This window comes from Chiloscyllium plagiosum, unplaced genomic scaffold (assembly GCF_037043375.1).
Source record: "Chiloscyllium plagiosum isolate Xiang-an unplaced genomic scaffold, Cpla_swu_hap1 HiC_scaffold_16, whole genome shotgun sequence".
Classification (NCBI taxonomy): domain Eukaryota; kingdom Metazoa; phylum Chordata; class Chondrichthyes; order Orectolobiformes; family Hemiscylliidae; genus Chiloscyllium; species Chiloscyllium plagiosum.
The window spans coordinates 12,720,247-12,736,147 of record NW_028270154.1 but is presented as its reverse complement, the minus strand read 5'-3'; the positions used below and the strand labels follow the sequence as shown (position 1 = coordinate 12,736,147).

The 15,901-nt window shown below is 42.2% G+C and overlaps 1 protein-coding gene across 2 annotated transcripts in view; it reads right to left on the bottom strand.

Annotated features, from left to right (window-relative positions):
• The window catches only part of LOC122556458 (DAP3-binding cell death enhancer 1), a 34,598-nt gene that overhangs the window by 16,221 nt on the left and 2,476 nt on the right, over window positions 1-15,901 (bottom strand). For both annotated transcript variants that reach the window (XM_043703116.2, XM_043703117.2), the window contains exons 2-7: window positions 13,654-13,774; window positions 12,087-12,198; window positions 5,888-6,032; window positions 4,003-4,161; window positions 236-318; window positions 27-123 (exon numbers count right to left, since the gene is read on the bottom strand). In XM_043703116.2, the coding sequence (XP_043559051.2) occupies window positions 27-123; window positions 236-318; window positions 4,003-4,161; window positions 5,888-6,032; window positions 12,087-12,198; window positions 13,654-13,774 (717 nt within the window). The remainder of the gene's footprint in view (window positions 1-26; window positions 124-235; window positions 319-4,002; window positions 4,162-5,887; window positions 6,033-12,086; window positions 12,199-13,653; window positions 13,775-15,901) is intronic.

Below are 15,901 nucleotides of genomic sequence, written 5' to 3'. Positions count from 1 at the left end.
GAATTCTCATCAGTAAAATAACTTACCAATAATGTTTAAAATTGAAGAAATGCTGGACCTTGCAGCTCCCTGCAAGTTAGATGTGGCTTTGTTTAAAATTTCTTCTGGATTTGGGTGCTCTCTCTGATTAAACAGACCGGATAGTGACGGTTAGCAGTTAACCAAGCAAAGCTCAATTCATTCAAGGAATCATTCAAACTAAAATCAGTGCTAAATTACTACTGGAACAAGTTACCTGCAGGTCTCCTTGCTGGCCATCCTCACATGACGAACCAGAGCATTCGGAGCCTCGTATATCTTTTAAAAACAGTGGCTCATCTGCAGCACAGAAGAAAATCTATGAATCTCTACACACTCTAAATCTGATGAAATACCGTGCAAGATACTCGTGGAATAAAAAGCAGAAATGCAGGTGAGACTGCATGGAACAGCTAAGCTATGATGAGTCTCCCAAAAAATATTCTGGAAATACTTAAAGGAACAAGAGGACAAATAAGCAAAGAGCAAAGCCAAAAGGAGACCAAAAAAGGCAATGCATTGAGACAAGAGATGCAGTAAGTTTCAGAATGAATACTTTGCTTTTGTTTTTGGACAAGAGCGGGAAAAATCAGACACTGCAGCTAAGGAGAAATGTGGATTATTGGATGGGGTAAATATTGAGAGAGAGAGAAATTATTGGGAGTGTCTAGCGCGGTCTAGATGAGTTATATCCCAGGCTTTAAAGAGAGGCAAAGGGAGAAGAGTTGAAGCTTATACCATCTTATTCCAGACACAGGCATTGTGCTGGAGGAATGCAGGACAGCTAATGTTATCCTATTGTTTATAAAGGCAGCAGGGGATAAACTAAGTGATTACCGGCCAGTCAGCCTAATTTTGGTGATGAGCTAGTTATTGTGAAATAAAATTCTGCAGAACAGTATAAATCATCATTTAGTGTGCCACAGAGTAATCAAGGAGAGGCAGCCAGATATGTTAAGGGCTGATTACATTTTACTAACCAGATTGGGATTTTTGAGGGACAAACAATGAGGGTCAATAACGGTAATGCACCTGTAGTTTAAATGGGTTTTGCAAGATTACTGGCAAGGTCCTACAGTGCAACTCCAGTAAATTATAAGCTCACAGCATCTCTGGGAAGCTACCAAATTCCATCTCATTCACCTCAGAGGTTCCCAATTGATGGACTGTATATGACTAGCTGCCTCAAACTACAACCCATATTTCATGTACAGTCACAAGTGTCACACTGAGTGTTGGCGAGTAAAGTATGAATTATTATATATACTTGGTTTTAGATTTATATAACACTAAAAATGAACTGTTTATTCTATTTTTTCCAAAGGGTTACATTTAAATTCAAAAAGTGATTTTGAGCTTGTAAGTCTGGAGATGACTGGTGTACAGAGTAACATACAAGCATGGATAGAAGAATGACTGGCTGGTAGGAAACAGAAGTTTCATAAGTGGGTCTTCTCTTCTGATTGGCAGGATGGTGTGACACAAAGAGGTTTGTGCTGGGACGCTGTCACAATTTGAATCTGTGATATGGGAAGTGAAAGCATGGCAGCTAAATTTGCAGATGTTAACTCAGGTGGAAAGATATGTTGTAATGAAGACATAAGGAAGATGCAGATGGATATAAATAGATTGAGTGAGCAAAAATCAGGCAAATGGAGTATAATTGAAATAACTCCAAACAGGCTGGTATCCCATCACTAAGTCACCCTTCACTTACATGTGGAGAGTCTTTGATACTGATCCAGCTTCCTCAGTGCCAGCCGTCAGTGAACAGAATTTCTGACACTCCTGTTCATATCTGTCAGCCAAGCCTGTTAACCAGGTTAACAGGCAGAAGTGGGTACTGCAGATTTCCTCCTCCTTCTCCTCAGATGCTGCCTGACCTGCTGTGCTTTTCCAGCACCACTCTAACCTTGAACCAGATTAACAGCCCCAGTCAGGGAACTCCCATATTCCATGAGATCCACCTGGCTGACTTCAAAACAATCACTACAATAATGTTGGACATTGTGAAGCAGTTCCAATTGGCAGAAAAAAAATGAAAAATGCAGAGTTCTACTTAAATAGAGAACATCTGCAAAATTCTAAGGCACAGTGAGATCTAGGTACTCTCGTGCATCAGTGACATTAGGTTCGAATAGAGATACAGCAAGTAGAGTCATATATCAAAGAAACAGACCCTTTAGCCCACCATGTCTATGCCTACCAACAAACATGAAACTATACTAATCCCAAATATCTGCACTTGGTCTATAGTCTACTATGCCTTGGTACTTTAAGTACTCATCCTGAAGCTTCTTAAATGTTGTGAGTACTTGCTTCCTCCGCACTCTCAAGCAGCAAGTTCCATATATTGACCATCCTCTGGGTGAAAAAGATTTCCTCAGATCTCCTGTAAACATTTACTCCTCACCTTAAATTCATGGCCTTGGTCTTACACATGGCTGCCATGGGGAAAAGCTTCTAATGATCTATTCTGTCTGTGTGTCTCAATTTTGCACACATCAATCAGATCCCTCCTCTGCTCCACATAAAATAAACTCAGTGTATCCAATCTCTCCTCATAACTGGGACTTTTCATTTCAGACTACATCCTGATCAATCTCCTCTATACCCTCTCCAGTGCAATCATGTCCTTTCAGATAGTGTGGTGACCAGAACTGCACATAGTATTCCACTTGGGCGCAATCAATGTTTAATAAATTTGTAACAAGACCTCCTTGCTCCTATATTCTATGCCTCGGTCAATGAAGGCTAGCATCCCATAAGCCTTCTTCAGCATCCAGTACACCTGTGCTGACAGCTTCAGGTATCTATGGATTTGTGCACCAAAGTCCTTTTGTTCCTCAATATTCCCAAGAAACCTACTTATCCTTCCCTTATTAAACTTCCCAAAATTCAACACCTCGCACTTATCGGGGTTAAATTCTCTCTGCCCAATTTACCAGCTGATCAATACCACACTGCAGTTTGAAACCATTCTTCCCATTATCACCAACAACACCAATTTTCATGTGATCTGCAAATTTACTATGTGTACCTTCTATATTTATATCCAAGTCGTCCATGTACATAACAAACAGCAAGAGTCGCAGCACCGAAACCTGTGGCACACTGCTGGTCACAGGCTTCCAATAACAAAAGCAACCCTCCATCATCACTGTTTGCATCCTATTTCTAAACCAATTTTGGATCTAGCTTGCCAACTTGCCTTGGATTCCATGGGTTCCTACCTTTTGGACCAGCCTTCCGCATGGGTAATTAAGGCATCAAATGAAATTCTATCCTTTATTATAAAAGACATTAAATATACAAGTACATTTTGTTTACAGAGTATTGGTGACCACATCTGAATGCCATGTGCAGTTTTTGTCTCCTGATTTATATGAAACATATGGCTCAGAGGTTTATGGGGTTGATACCTGAAACAAGCAGCTTATTTTATGAGAAAAGCTGGGCAGGCAGGGTTTGTTTTCACTGAAGTGTAAATAAATGAAAAATGATTTTGTTGAAGTATATAAGATCCAGAATGGTTTTGACAAGGTGGACTTGGAAATGATGTTTCCTGTTGTGGGTCAGTCCAGAACTAGGGTACATTGTTTTAATTTAGATTTCTGCCTTTGAGGACAGAAATGGGGGGAAATGTTTTCTCTCAGATGGGTTGAGACATTCTGGAACTCTGCCTCTGAATTTTCTTTTAAGTCGAATGAAGATAGTCAAAGGTTATTGGGGAGGGGTAGAAATGTGGAATTTGAAACATTAGATCAGTCATGATTCTATTGAATAATTGAGGCACCAAACAACTTTTGCTCCTCTTTCATATGCACAAATATATATATGCATGTAAATAACCAGGCAAGACACTACCTTCTGAAGGGCAATTAGGGATAGCCAACAAACACTCATTTGCCGATAACATCCACATTCCACAAGTGGATTCTATGATCTCGCAGTATCACTAAAAAGATTCTTTGTGACTCATACCTTGTTCAATGCTTTCATTTCGCTTCTGTTGCTTGGTCCTTGAATACACGGCTTTGACATTTGTAGGAGGGGTTGATCTGATTGATACAGAGTTCTCAACTCTCGAGTTATTGATTGAGTGCGGAGTCACACACTGAGGCAAAATGCACTGTTTGAACTCTAATAACCAAGCAAAACAATATTAACCGTCAGAGAGAGTTAGCACAAGGAGGGACAAGGTTTCTGCAAAATAAACATTTAGGGTGGTAGCATTTGGTTGCAGAACCTGAATTTAAATTTTTAAAAAATTTTCATGACAAAGCATCTCATTGTATCAATTATTTGAGTTACAGTGACTCTGCTAGAGTGAAACATGTAACGATTTAAATGTGATCTCAACTTTGTGGGAACAGTGTTTTGGATGATGGATTTGTACATAGAAGTTGACAATTATTTTATTTTAGAAAAGTATGTGGTGTTAACTTGTGCCTTTTGTGTTGTGTCAATTTAAGTATTGTGGTATATAGGAAATTGATGTCTTCCTTCCCAAGTTTATTACAGCAGTGCCGATCTTTGGGGATATTGATGTATTCTTCTATTTCTACTTCTGAGAGAGACCAAATCCCATAAGAGAAACCACAAAACTCTGAAACTCAGCTACATCCGTGGTGTAAAGCCAAAAATATACAAGGCTGTGGTCTCAGGAAGCCACTCTCAGTCACAGCTGTTCTAGCTGACCAAGCTAACTAGGTGTTAACGTGATTCATTGTCCAAGTGATATTACTGTTCTGGTAGGAATACAAATCCTGGAAATGAGAAAACGAGATCCAAGAAGGTTGCCATGTTACATGCACATGATTAAAACTCTCAATCACCAGCTGAGGCCCGACGTGGGGGAGGGGTATAGGAAATTCCAGTTGGTGTAGGGTCAGATAATGAAGAAGTCACTGTAATCTCTGACCACTATCTAATGGCTCTTGATACAAGATGCATGTATATTGATAATTAAATTAAGAAAGTGTCAGGTTCTGGATGTTTTTTCAAAATGGGTTACGGAACAGAGAGGGAAGTGTAATTACTAGCAGACAGATTAGCCTGAGTTAGATGAGTACACCTAGTGCTGGGCACCTCTCTTTAGGCAGGACACAAAGTCATGGGTTGAAGAGATTCAGAGGTAATCCTGGGGGATCAGAACATCTTGTTATGAGGACAGACTAGAGACACCAGGTTACATTTCCATGCGAGCACATCCTAAAAGCAGATCTGATATGATTGAAATTATCAGGGGTAAACTGAATCATGAAAAAACTATTTACACTGGCTGGTAAGGTAATAACCATCAACTTACAAATGCCACATAAGAGGGAAAGGAGAGATAAAAAGGATAATAAATGTTGGCCACTTGGTGGATACAGGGACACTGAATATTTTTTAAGGCACAGGTGAATTAATCTTTAACTATTAGAGAGCATAAGGGTAGGAGCAGAGTGGGGTTGAGGCCACAATCAGATCTTACTGTAGGGCTTGAGGTTCTGAACAGACTATCCCCACCCCAATTCAGGTATTTTTTCAGAATGAAAAGCAAGCATTGCTGAACCCCTCTCCCAAATCAAATTTTCTTCACACATATGAAGATGGGAGATTTACATCAGCTACAGAAAGCTCATGAGTCTATCACTTATCCCAGCCTGAACTAGTACCCTAAGGAAGGGTAAAAGAGATTAAGGGTGAAGGATATCATTTACACCTCTTTGCACTTAGGTGACAGAATTCTTTCTAAACCATCTTACTGTTTCCAAAAACAGATGCTGTGCATTGGGACAGCTGTACTCACCTTATTAACAGCATATTCTGGACACATTTTATTTACTCAGACTTGTGAATATCTAAAAAACTGTGCACTTACTTATTCTGGCTGGTTCCAGAGTAGATGTAACAATGCTGCGGACAGAGAAAGGCAAGGCTGCGTCACTCTCCTGGGGACCACTGCGGTGACAGAAATGATGATGAAGGTGTCTTGCAAACTGTAAAAACACCACAGCAGCAGCACCCTGGAGGAGATCAGAACAGTGATGCTTGTACAAAGATCAACTGTGGAATTGCACAGCACAGTTTATCGGGCACAGCAGCAGGTATGACACTGCTACAGTCTTAAATGACTGGATTCACAGCACAGAACTGAAGAGTTCATATCCTGTCAAAGACAAGTTGTTGTGCTGAATTCCATAAATCTGGTGGCTGCCGAAAGACTGACCAACTGGTTCACTAGATGTCATTGTCATAGAGACGTACAGCACGGACACAGACCCTTCGGTCCAACTTGTCCATGCCGCTCAGATATCCTAATTTATTCTAGTCCCATTTGCCAGCAATTGGCCCATACCTCTCTAAGCCCTTCCTTTTCATATACCCATCCAGATGCCTTTTCAATGTGTAATTGTACCAGCCTCCACTACTTCCTCTGGCAGCTCGTTCCATACATACACAACCCTCTGTGTGAAAAGGTTGCCCCTTAGGTCCCTTTTAAATCGTTCTCTTCTCACCCTAAACCAATGGTCTCTAGTTCTGGACTCCCTCAACCCAGGAGAAATACCTTGTCTATTTACCCTATCCATGCACCTCTTGATTTTAGAAACCTCTGTAAGGTGACCCTCAATTTCCTAAAAAATGAAGGAGGATCTCCTGACCAGCATTTCTTTCCCATCCAGCAGCACCAAAACCAAATCAATAATTAAAACAGAAAGTACAAGAAATACTCCTTCAGGGAAGAAACCTCTCACCATTTCCCAATCAACCATCAGGCCAATCTCACCCTCAGTGGATGACTCTGAGCTGGCCTTCCTAATTGATCAGTTGTAAAAGTTGATGAAACAGTTCTCTGCTTTATTCGGGTGATTTTTACTAAAGTTTACTACTATTCCATAAGATGTAAGAGGCAACTTTTTCATGCAGAGGGTGGTGTGTGTATGGAATGAGCTGCCAGAGGAAGTAGTGGAGGCTGGTACAATTACAGCATTTAAAAGGCATCTGCATGGGTTTATGAATAGGAAGGGTTTAGAGGGATATAGGACTAGATTAGTTCAGGATATCTGGTCAGCATGGATGAGTTGAACCGAAGGGTCTATTTCCATGCTATACATCGCTATGACTCTATGTACAAGCAGAATTAGACCATTTGGTCCATCAAGTTTGTTGAATTATGGGTAATATATTTTTTAACCCCATTCTCCTGCCTTCTCCCCCTACCCTTTGATTCCCTTACTAATTAAGAACCAATCTATTTCTGTCTTAAATATAATCAATGACCTGGCCTCCACAGCTTTCTATGACAATGAGTTCCACAGACTCATCACTCTCTGGCTGAAGGAATTCCTTTTCATCTCAGTTCTAAAGGGTCATCTCTTCACTCTGAGAGTATGCCCTCGTGTCCTAGTCTCACCTACTAGAGGAAACATCTTCTCTATGTCTAATCTATCCAAGCCACTCAGTATATGTAAGTCCCTTAAATGCCCCTATCAATATCACCTCCAATACCACCATTGACAGTGCATTCCAGACTCCTACAACACTGTGAAAACATTTTTTCCATCACATCCCTTTTGGCCTTGCCCCCTCTCACCTTAAATGAATGCCTCCTAGTATTAGACATTTCAAATCTGGGAAAAAGATTCTGACCGTCACCCCTACCAATTCATCTCATAATTTTATAAACTTCTAGCAAATCCCTCCTCAGCCTTCGGCGTTACAGAGAAAACAACCCAAGTTTTTCTAGCCTGTCCTTATAGCTCATACCCTCTAATCAATGCAGCATCCTGGTAAAACCTCTCCTAAGCACTCTGTTCAGTACACTGCAATCCCATTCTTAATTACCAATGACCGAGGTCAGACTAACTGCCCTACAGTTTCCAGTCTTCTGCCTCCCCATCTCCTATACAGGGTTGTTGCATTAGCCATTTTTCAGTCCTCTGGGACCCTGCCTGACTCCAGCAATTCCTGAAAGATTACAACCACTGCCTCCACAATCTCCTGAGATGAGGTGAAATTTCTTCTATCAAGAGAGATAACATTTTCACAGTCATATAACATGGGGAGTATGGAGGCTACACAGCACCTTGGAAGGATGCAATAATTAGTTTCAAACAAAAATATTTGTCATCTGGAAGATTCTACATAAGACAGATCTCATTTTCTGACTAAAATCCAGGTCACTGGGCGGGACCATTGCAAAGTTGCTAGAGAGAAAATGTATGCATGCACCATCAATTAAACAAATCTTTTAAAAGCAACCTACATTTTATCCATTCATATAAATTACAAATCCTAAACAAATATATATACAATCATCATGGATTTTATCCCACACTTCTGAACCAGACTCAGGTAGCTCATAAGTAATGCAATGCCGCTGGTCAGATCTCATCTCAGGAGATTGTGGAGGCAGTGGTTGTAATCTTTCAGGAATTGCTGGAGTCAGGCAGGGTCCCAGAGGACAGAAAAATGGCTAATGCAACAACCCTGTATAGTAGATGGGGAGGCAGAAGACTGGAAACTGTAGGGCAGTTAGTCTGACCTCGGTCATTGGTAATTAAGAATGGGATTGCAGTGTACTGAACAGAGTGCTTAGGAGAGGTTTTACCAGGATGCTGCATTGATTAGAGGGTATGAGCTATAAGGAGAGGCTAGAAAAACTTGGGTTGTTTCCTCTGTAACGCCGAAGGCTGAGGAGGGATTTGCTAGAAGTTTATAAGGTTATGAGATGCATTGGTAGGGGTGACGGTCAGAATCTTTTTCCCAAATTTGAAATGTCTAATACTAGGAGGCATTCATTTAAGGTGAGAGGGGGCAAGGCCAAAAGGGATGTGATGGAAAAATTCTTTTCACAGTGTTGTAGGAGTCTGGAATGCACTTTCAAGGGTGGTATTGGAGGTGGTATTGATAGGGGCGTTTAAGGGACTTACATATACTGAGTGGCTTGGATGGATTAGACATAGAGAAGATGTTTCCTCTGGTAGGTGAGACTAGGACACGAGGGCATACTCTCAGAGTGAAGAGATGAAAAGGGAGGTGGCTGAGGAAATAGCGGAGGCGTTGGTTGAGATCTTTCAAAAGTCACTGGAGTCCGGGAAAGTCCCGGATGATTGGAAGATCGCTGTTGTAACCCCTTTGTTCAAGAAAAGATCAAGACAAAAGATGGAAAATTATAGGCCAATTAGCCTAACCTCGGTTGTTGGTAAAATTCTAGAATCCATTGTTAAGGATGTGGTTTCTAAATTCTTGGAAGACCAGGGTCGGATTAGAACAAGTCAACATGGATTTAGTAAGAGGAGGTCGTGCCTGACAAACCTGTTGGAATTCTTTGAAGAGGTGACAAGTAGGTTAGACCAGGGAAACCCAGTGGATGTGGTCTACCTAGACTTCCAAAAGGCCTTTGATAAGGTGCCACACGGGAGGCTGCTGAGCAAGGTGAGGGCCCATGGTGTTCGAGGTGAGCTACTGGTATGGTTTGAGGATTGGCTGTCTGACAGAAGGCAGAGAGTTGGGATAAAAGGTTCTTTTTCGGAATGGCAGCCAGTGACAAGTGGTGTCCCGCAGGGTTCAGTGTTCGGGCCGCAGCTGTTCACATTATATATTAATGATCTGGATGAAGCGACTGGGGGCATTCTAGTGAAGTTTGCCAATGATACGAAGTTAGGTGGACAGGCAGGTAGTACTGAGGAAGTGGGGAGGCTGCAGAAGGATCTAGACAGTTTGGAAGATTGGTCCAGGAAATGGCTGATGGAATTCAATGTGAGTAAATGCGAGATCTTGCACTTTGGAAAAAGGAATACAAGCATGGACTACTTTCTAAACGGTGAGAAAATTCGTAAAGCCAAAATACAAAGGGATCTGGGAGTGCTAGTTGAGGATTCTCTAAAGGTAAACATGCAGGTTGAGTCCGTGATTAAGTAAGTGAATGCAATGTTGTCATTTATCTCAAGAAGGTTGGCATATAAAAGCACTGTTGTGCTACTGAGACTTTATAAAGCTCTGGTTAGGCCCCATTTGGAGTACTGTGTCCAGTTTTGGTCCCCACACCTCAGGAAGGACATACTGGCACTGGAGCGTGTCCAGCGGAGATTCACACAGATGATCCCTGGAATGGTAGGTCTAACATATGAGGAATAGCTGAGGATCCTGGGATTGTATTCATTGGAGTTTAGAAGATTAAGGGGAGATCTAATAGAAACTTACAAGATAATACATGGCTTGGAGAGGGTGGACGCTAGGAAATTGTTTCCGTTAGGCGAGGAGACTAGGACCCGTGGACACAGCCTTAGAATTAGAGGGGGTAAATTCAGAACAGAAATGCGGAGACATTTCTTCAGCCAGAGAGTGGTGGGCCTGTGGAATTCATTGCCGCAGAGTGCAGTGGAGGCTGGGACGCTAAATGTCTTCAAGGCAGAGATTGATAAATTCTTGATGTCACAAGGAATTAAGGGCTACAGGGAGAATGCGGGTAAGTGGAGTTGAAATGCCCATCAGCCATGATTGAATGGCGGAGTGGACTCAATGGGCTGAATGGCCTTACTTCTGCTCCCATGTCTTATGGTCTTATGGAATTCCTTTAGCCAGAGAGTGATGAGTCTGTGGAACTCATTGTCATAGAAAGCTGTGGAGGCCAGGTCATTGATTATATTTAAGATAGAAATAGATTGGTTCTTAATTAGTAAGGGAATCAAAGGGTAGGGGGAGAAGGCAGGAGAATGGGGTTAAAAAATATATTACCCATAATTCAACAAACTTGATGTACCAAATGGTCTAATTCTGCTTGTATATAGAGTCATAGCGATGTATAGCATGGAAACAGACCCTTCGGTTCAACTCATCCATGCTGACCAGATATCCTGAACTAATCTAGTCCTATATCCCTCTAAACCCTTCCTATTCATAAACCCATGCAGATGCCTTTTAAATGCTGTAATTGTACCAGCCTCCACTACTTCCTCTGGCAGCTCATTCCATACACACACCACCCTCTGCATGAAAAAGTTGCCTCTTACATCTTATGGAATAGTAGTAAACTTTAGTAAAAATCACCCGAATAAAGCAGAGAACTGTTTCATCAACTTTTACAACTGATCAATTAGGAAGGCCAGCTCAGAGTCATCCACTGAGGGTGAGATTGACCTGATGGTTGATTGGGAAATGGTGAGAGATTTCTTCCCTGAAGGAGCATTTCTTGTACTTTCTGTTTTAATTATTCATTTGGTTTTGGTGCTGCTGGATGGGAAAGAAATGCTGGTCAGGAGATCCTCCTTCATTTTTTAGGAAATTGAGGGTCACCTTACAGAGGTTTTTATAATCAAGAGGTGCATGGATAGGGTAAATAGACAAGGTCTTTCTCCTGGGTTGAGGGAGTCCAGAACTAGAGACCATAGGTTTAGGGTGAGAAGAGAAAGATTTAAAAGGGACCTAAGGGGCAACTTTTTCACACAGAGGGCGGTGCATGTATGGAACAAGCTGCCAGAGGAAGTAGTGGAGGCTGGTACAATTACACATTAATAAAGCATCTGGCTGGATATATGATGAGCAATTGGCCAGTGGCTTCCCAAATAAGAGGGTCACCTTTATAATAAAAAAAAGATACTAACCATGAAAGGAAACAAACTGGAAGTAACCAGGTTAAAGATCACACAACACCAGGTTATAGTCCATCAGTTGACAACCACCTGATAAATGAGCAGTGCTCCGAAAGCTAGTGCCTCCAAATAAACCTGGTGGACTATAACCTGGTGTTGTGTGATTTTTAACTTTGTACACCCCGTTCAACATCAGCACCTCCAAATCACGGAAATAACCAGTCTGAATGATTAAGATTTTGCAGATTAGTGAGTAAATAGAGACCTACAAAGATCTTAAATTTTCTTTCAGGCAGACTAAAGAAAGAGTTAGAATGTTTACATTCTCCACTCAGAGGGATAGTTGGCAATATTGTTACTTTCCCTGTGAATATTGCCCAGTCATTGAATGGATCAAGAAATCAGTTGAACACTAAAAACTGTTACAACCAAAACTGGTGGTGAGTCCAAGAACTGAAAGCAATATTCTGTTGTTTGTATTCTCACCCATCCTACAGCATCCAATCCTGAAAAACGAGGTAACTGCTTGGAACAAAATTGAGCGTTCTGCTCTTTCTCTCTCTTCTCTCTCTCTTTTCCATTTCGAGAATCTGTTGAACTGAGGAATTCATATAAAAGAGAATTAAAGCTGCAGGGTCAGGATGGTCAGAGAAATGAAGGCATTCAGCCCAAATGAATGAACATGAGCCGCTTCACACTCCACCTGCCCCACCTCAACCTTCCAGCATCTTTCCATTTCCCTCTTTGTTACATAGTTATCCATTTTTCTTTTGAAATAATCCAAGTTGTTCCCCTCAGCCATTTCCTGCAGTAGCAAGTTCCACATTTTTACCACTTTCTGAGTAAAGAAGAACATAAGAAATAGGAAAAGTACACCACTTGGCTCCTCGCATCTGCTCCACTATTTTAATACGACTGTTGATCAATCAAGGCATTCACCTTGGTGTCTGCTCCCCATAATATGCAATGCCTCTATGGTTCAAGAATTGGTCTCTGTCAGTACTGCATACAGTCAATGAATCAGCCTTCACATCACACAAAGGTACAGAATTTTCAGTACTCTTAGTCCTCTGACAGAAGGAATTTCTTCTCATCTCTATCTTAAATGGGCGACCTCTTATAATGAAATTAAGTCTACTAGATCTGGATCTTTCCTTGAGGGGTAATATTTTTTCAGCATCCACAACGCTTTGCTCTCTTCAATCTTCTATGTTTCAATAAGATCACCTCTCATTCTTCTCTAAGTTCCAGGCACAAGTCAGTGCTGAGCTGAACGTGCTGTAAGTACACTCAATCCAGTGAGGGAGGGAGTTCCAACATTTTAACCCTGTGACAATGAAAGAATGCTGATATACTCCCAAGTCAGGACAGTGAACGGCTTGGAGGGGAACTTGCAGGTGGTGGTGGTGGCATTGGTTGGGGGGGATGGGGGTGTATTCCCATATATCTACTGCCCTTGTCCTGCTAGGCAGCAGAGGTCAGGAGTTTGGAAGTAGCTTTGGAACAGCCTTGGTGGGTTTTTTTTACATTAGATTCCCTACAGTGTGGAAACAGGCCTTTCGGCCCAACAGGTCCACACTGACCCTCCGAAGAGTAATCCACCCAGATCCATTTCCCTCTGACCAATGCACCTAACACTGTGGACAATTTCCAATGGCCAATTCACCTAACCTGCACATTTTTGGATTGTGGGAGGAAACCCACGCAGACACGGGGAGACTGTGCAAACTCCACACAGACAGTCGCCCGAGACGGGAATCAAACCTGGGTCCCTGGTGCTATGAGGCAGCAGTGCTGCCCACTGAGCTACTGTGCTGCCTTGCATCTTGTAGATGGAAAACTCTGCAAACAATGTGTGGTAGCTACGAATGGAGTGAATGGTGAATGCAGGGGGCGCCAATCAAGCAGGCTGCTTTGTCCTGACTGGCTTTGAGATCCTCGAGTGTTGTTGGAGCTGTACTCATCCAGGAAACATCTAAGTAAATATTCAATTATACTCCTGATTTGCACCTTGAAATACCTGTCAATCTCACAAGATAGATTAACGACTTACCTGCTTTTGAAGTGAGGGTGAGTCGAAACCAGAGAGGAGTTGATCACATCATCTTCAGCAGAGTGGGTGGGAGGCAGGCGCAGGGAGGATGATGGGCCAGTAACAGACCAACGGTGAAGTACTAAGTGGTAGAAGAACGAACCAGTAAATGAAACAGCCTTTGAAAAATGGCGAATAAGCCACCTGGTGAATGTGCAAAATTTGAAACAGTTCAAGACAGAATCACTTCACTGTTTTCCCAGGTCCCAACATGTTAATTTATTTTAGTGGATGTTGGCTGAGGGATAAATATCGCCCTAGGACCATTGGGAGGGGATAATTCTTCTTCAAATAGTATCATAGGATCTGCTACATCCATCTGAGACAGCAGACAGTGCCTTGGCTTGATCTGGAAGACAGCACCTACATCATTGCAGCATTCCCTCAGTTTTGTGTTGATGTGCCAGTTTAGATTTTCTGCTCAAAGCTCTGGTTTGTGATTTGAACTCATGGTATTTTCAAAGTGTCACCCACTGATCCAATGAACACAATTCATTATTATGAGGCCAAGTTGTCAAATGCAGACTTCTTTGGTCATTCAATGCGAGTTGGAGTGTTCCAATAGCAAGACTGGTATTTCTCATTACAATACAGTATCCCCACCTAGTGGTAAGGATTATGTACTACCACATACAGAGAGGTTGCAACCACCAGGACATCAGTCACACTTTGCAGTGTCGTGTGTATGTGTTAATAAGAACCGAGTAACTCCCTGGTCGATTACACTAAAGCCATGCCACAAAAGAGGAATTCAGGATTTAGAAACATTCATCATGTAAAGGTTCTCGCTGTTTCGTTGAATTAAGATGGACTGTAAGCTAGGTCACTCATAAAAATCACCCTTCCCCCAGTACTAACAAGTGGTAATTGGGGAAGTGTCCCTACCCCTTCGACCAAAGCTCCATGTTCAACTCCCACACTGGACTCAACTGCCAAGGAAGGTGCATTCATGACATGGCCAGGCAGATTATTAATATGCAAATCCTTCTGATAAACCTATGACAGGTAGTAAAAGTGAGCAAGTCTCCTGGTCAGCCAGAGCAGTGTGTAGCTGCAGCATAGAAGCTTCACCACATTGAAAGGCTCCATGTACATGTTCATGTCAAGGTATAGGCTCCAGGGCAAGGACCTCCTTGATTGAGGGACGACCTTAATCAGACTATACAAAAATGTTAGAACACATCTCTTGAGCAGGTAGGACTTGAACCTGGATCTTATGGCCCAGAGGTACAGGTGCAACCATAGAGTCATAGAGATATACAGCATGGAAACAGACCCTTCGGCCCAACGTGTCCATGCCGACCACTATGCCACAACAACCCTCATTGTCCAATGAATAAGTTTGTCAAACCTAGTTCATAACAAAGTCCTTGCTTTAGTAAGCTGTGTTCTGTCTCAATTACTGGATATAGGTAGGGGCATTGTCCTTACAGTCTGCTCAGCCAAGAGAACGCAGCACACATATCAAAGCCCTGCAGGGTCATAGCTGTGAGACTGAGTCTCATTCTGATGAACATATGGTGGTGACCTGTGAACAACAGCAGTCAGCAGCAAGAAATGACCACTTTGTTCTTGACTTCAAGCTGGAGTAAGTTTCTTTTTAATTCACTCATGGGATGTGGGCTTTGTTGACTCACCGGCGTTTATTGCCTGTCCCTAGTTGCCCTGAGAATGTAGTAGTGAGCTGTCTTCTTGAACCACTGCAGTCCATGTGGTGTAGATCGACTCACAATGTCCTTAAGAAGCGACTACCAGGATTTTGACCCAATTACAGTAAAGAAACAGTGATATATTTCTAAGGCAAGATGGTGAGTGGCTTGGAGGGAAATTTGCAGATGGTGGCATTTCCAAGTATCTGCTGTCCTTGTCCTTCTAGATGGAACTGGCTGGGAGTTTAGAAGTGTTGTCTAAGGATCTTTAGTGAATTTCTGCAATGCATATTTGCGGATGGTACACACAGCTACTACTGAGCATTGGTGGTGGAGGGATTGAATGTTTGTGGGTCTGATGCCAGTCAAGGAGGTTGCTTTATAATAGGATGACGTTAAGCTTCTTGAATATTACTGGGGCTGTATCCATTCAGACAAGTGGGGAGTAGTCCATTATGTTCCTGGCTTGTGCACTGTCGACAGTGGACTGATTTTAGGGAGTCAGGTGGTGAGTTACTCGCAGCAGTATTCATAGCCTCTGACCTGCTCTTGTAATCTAA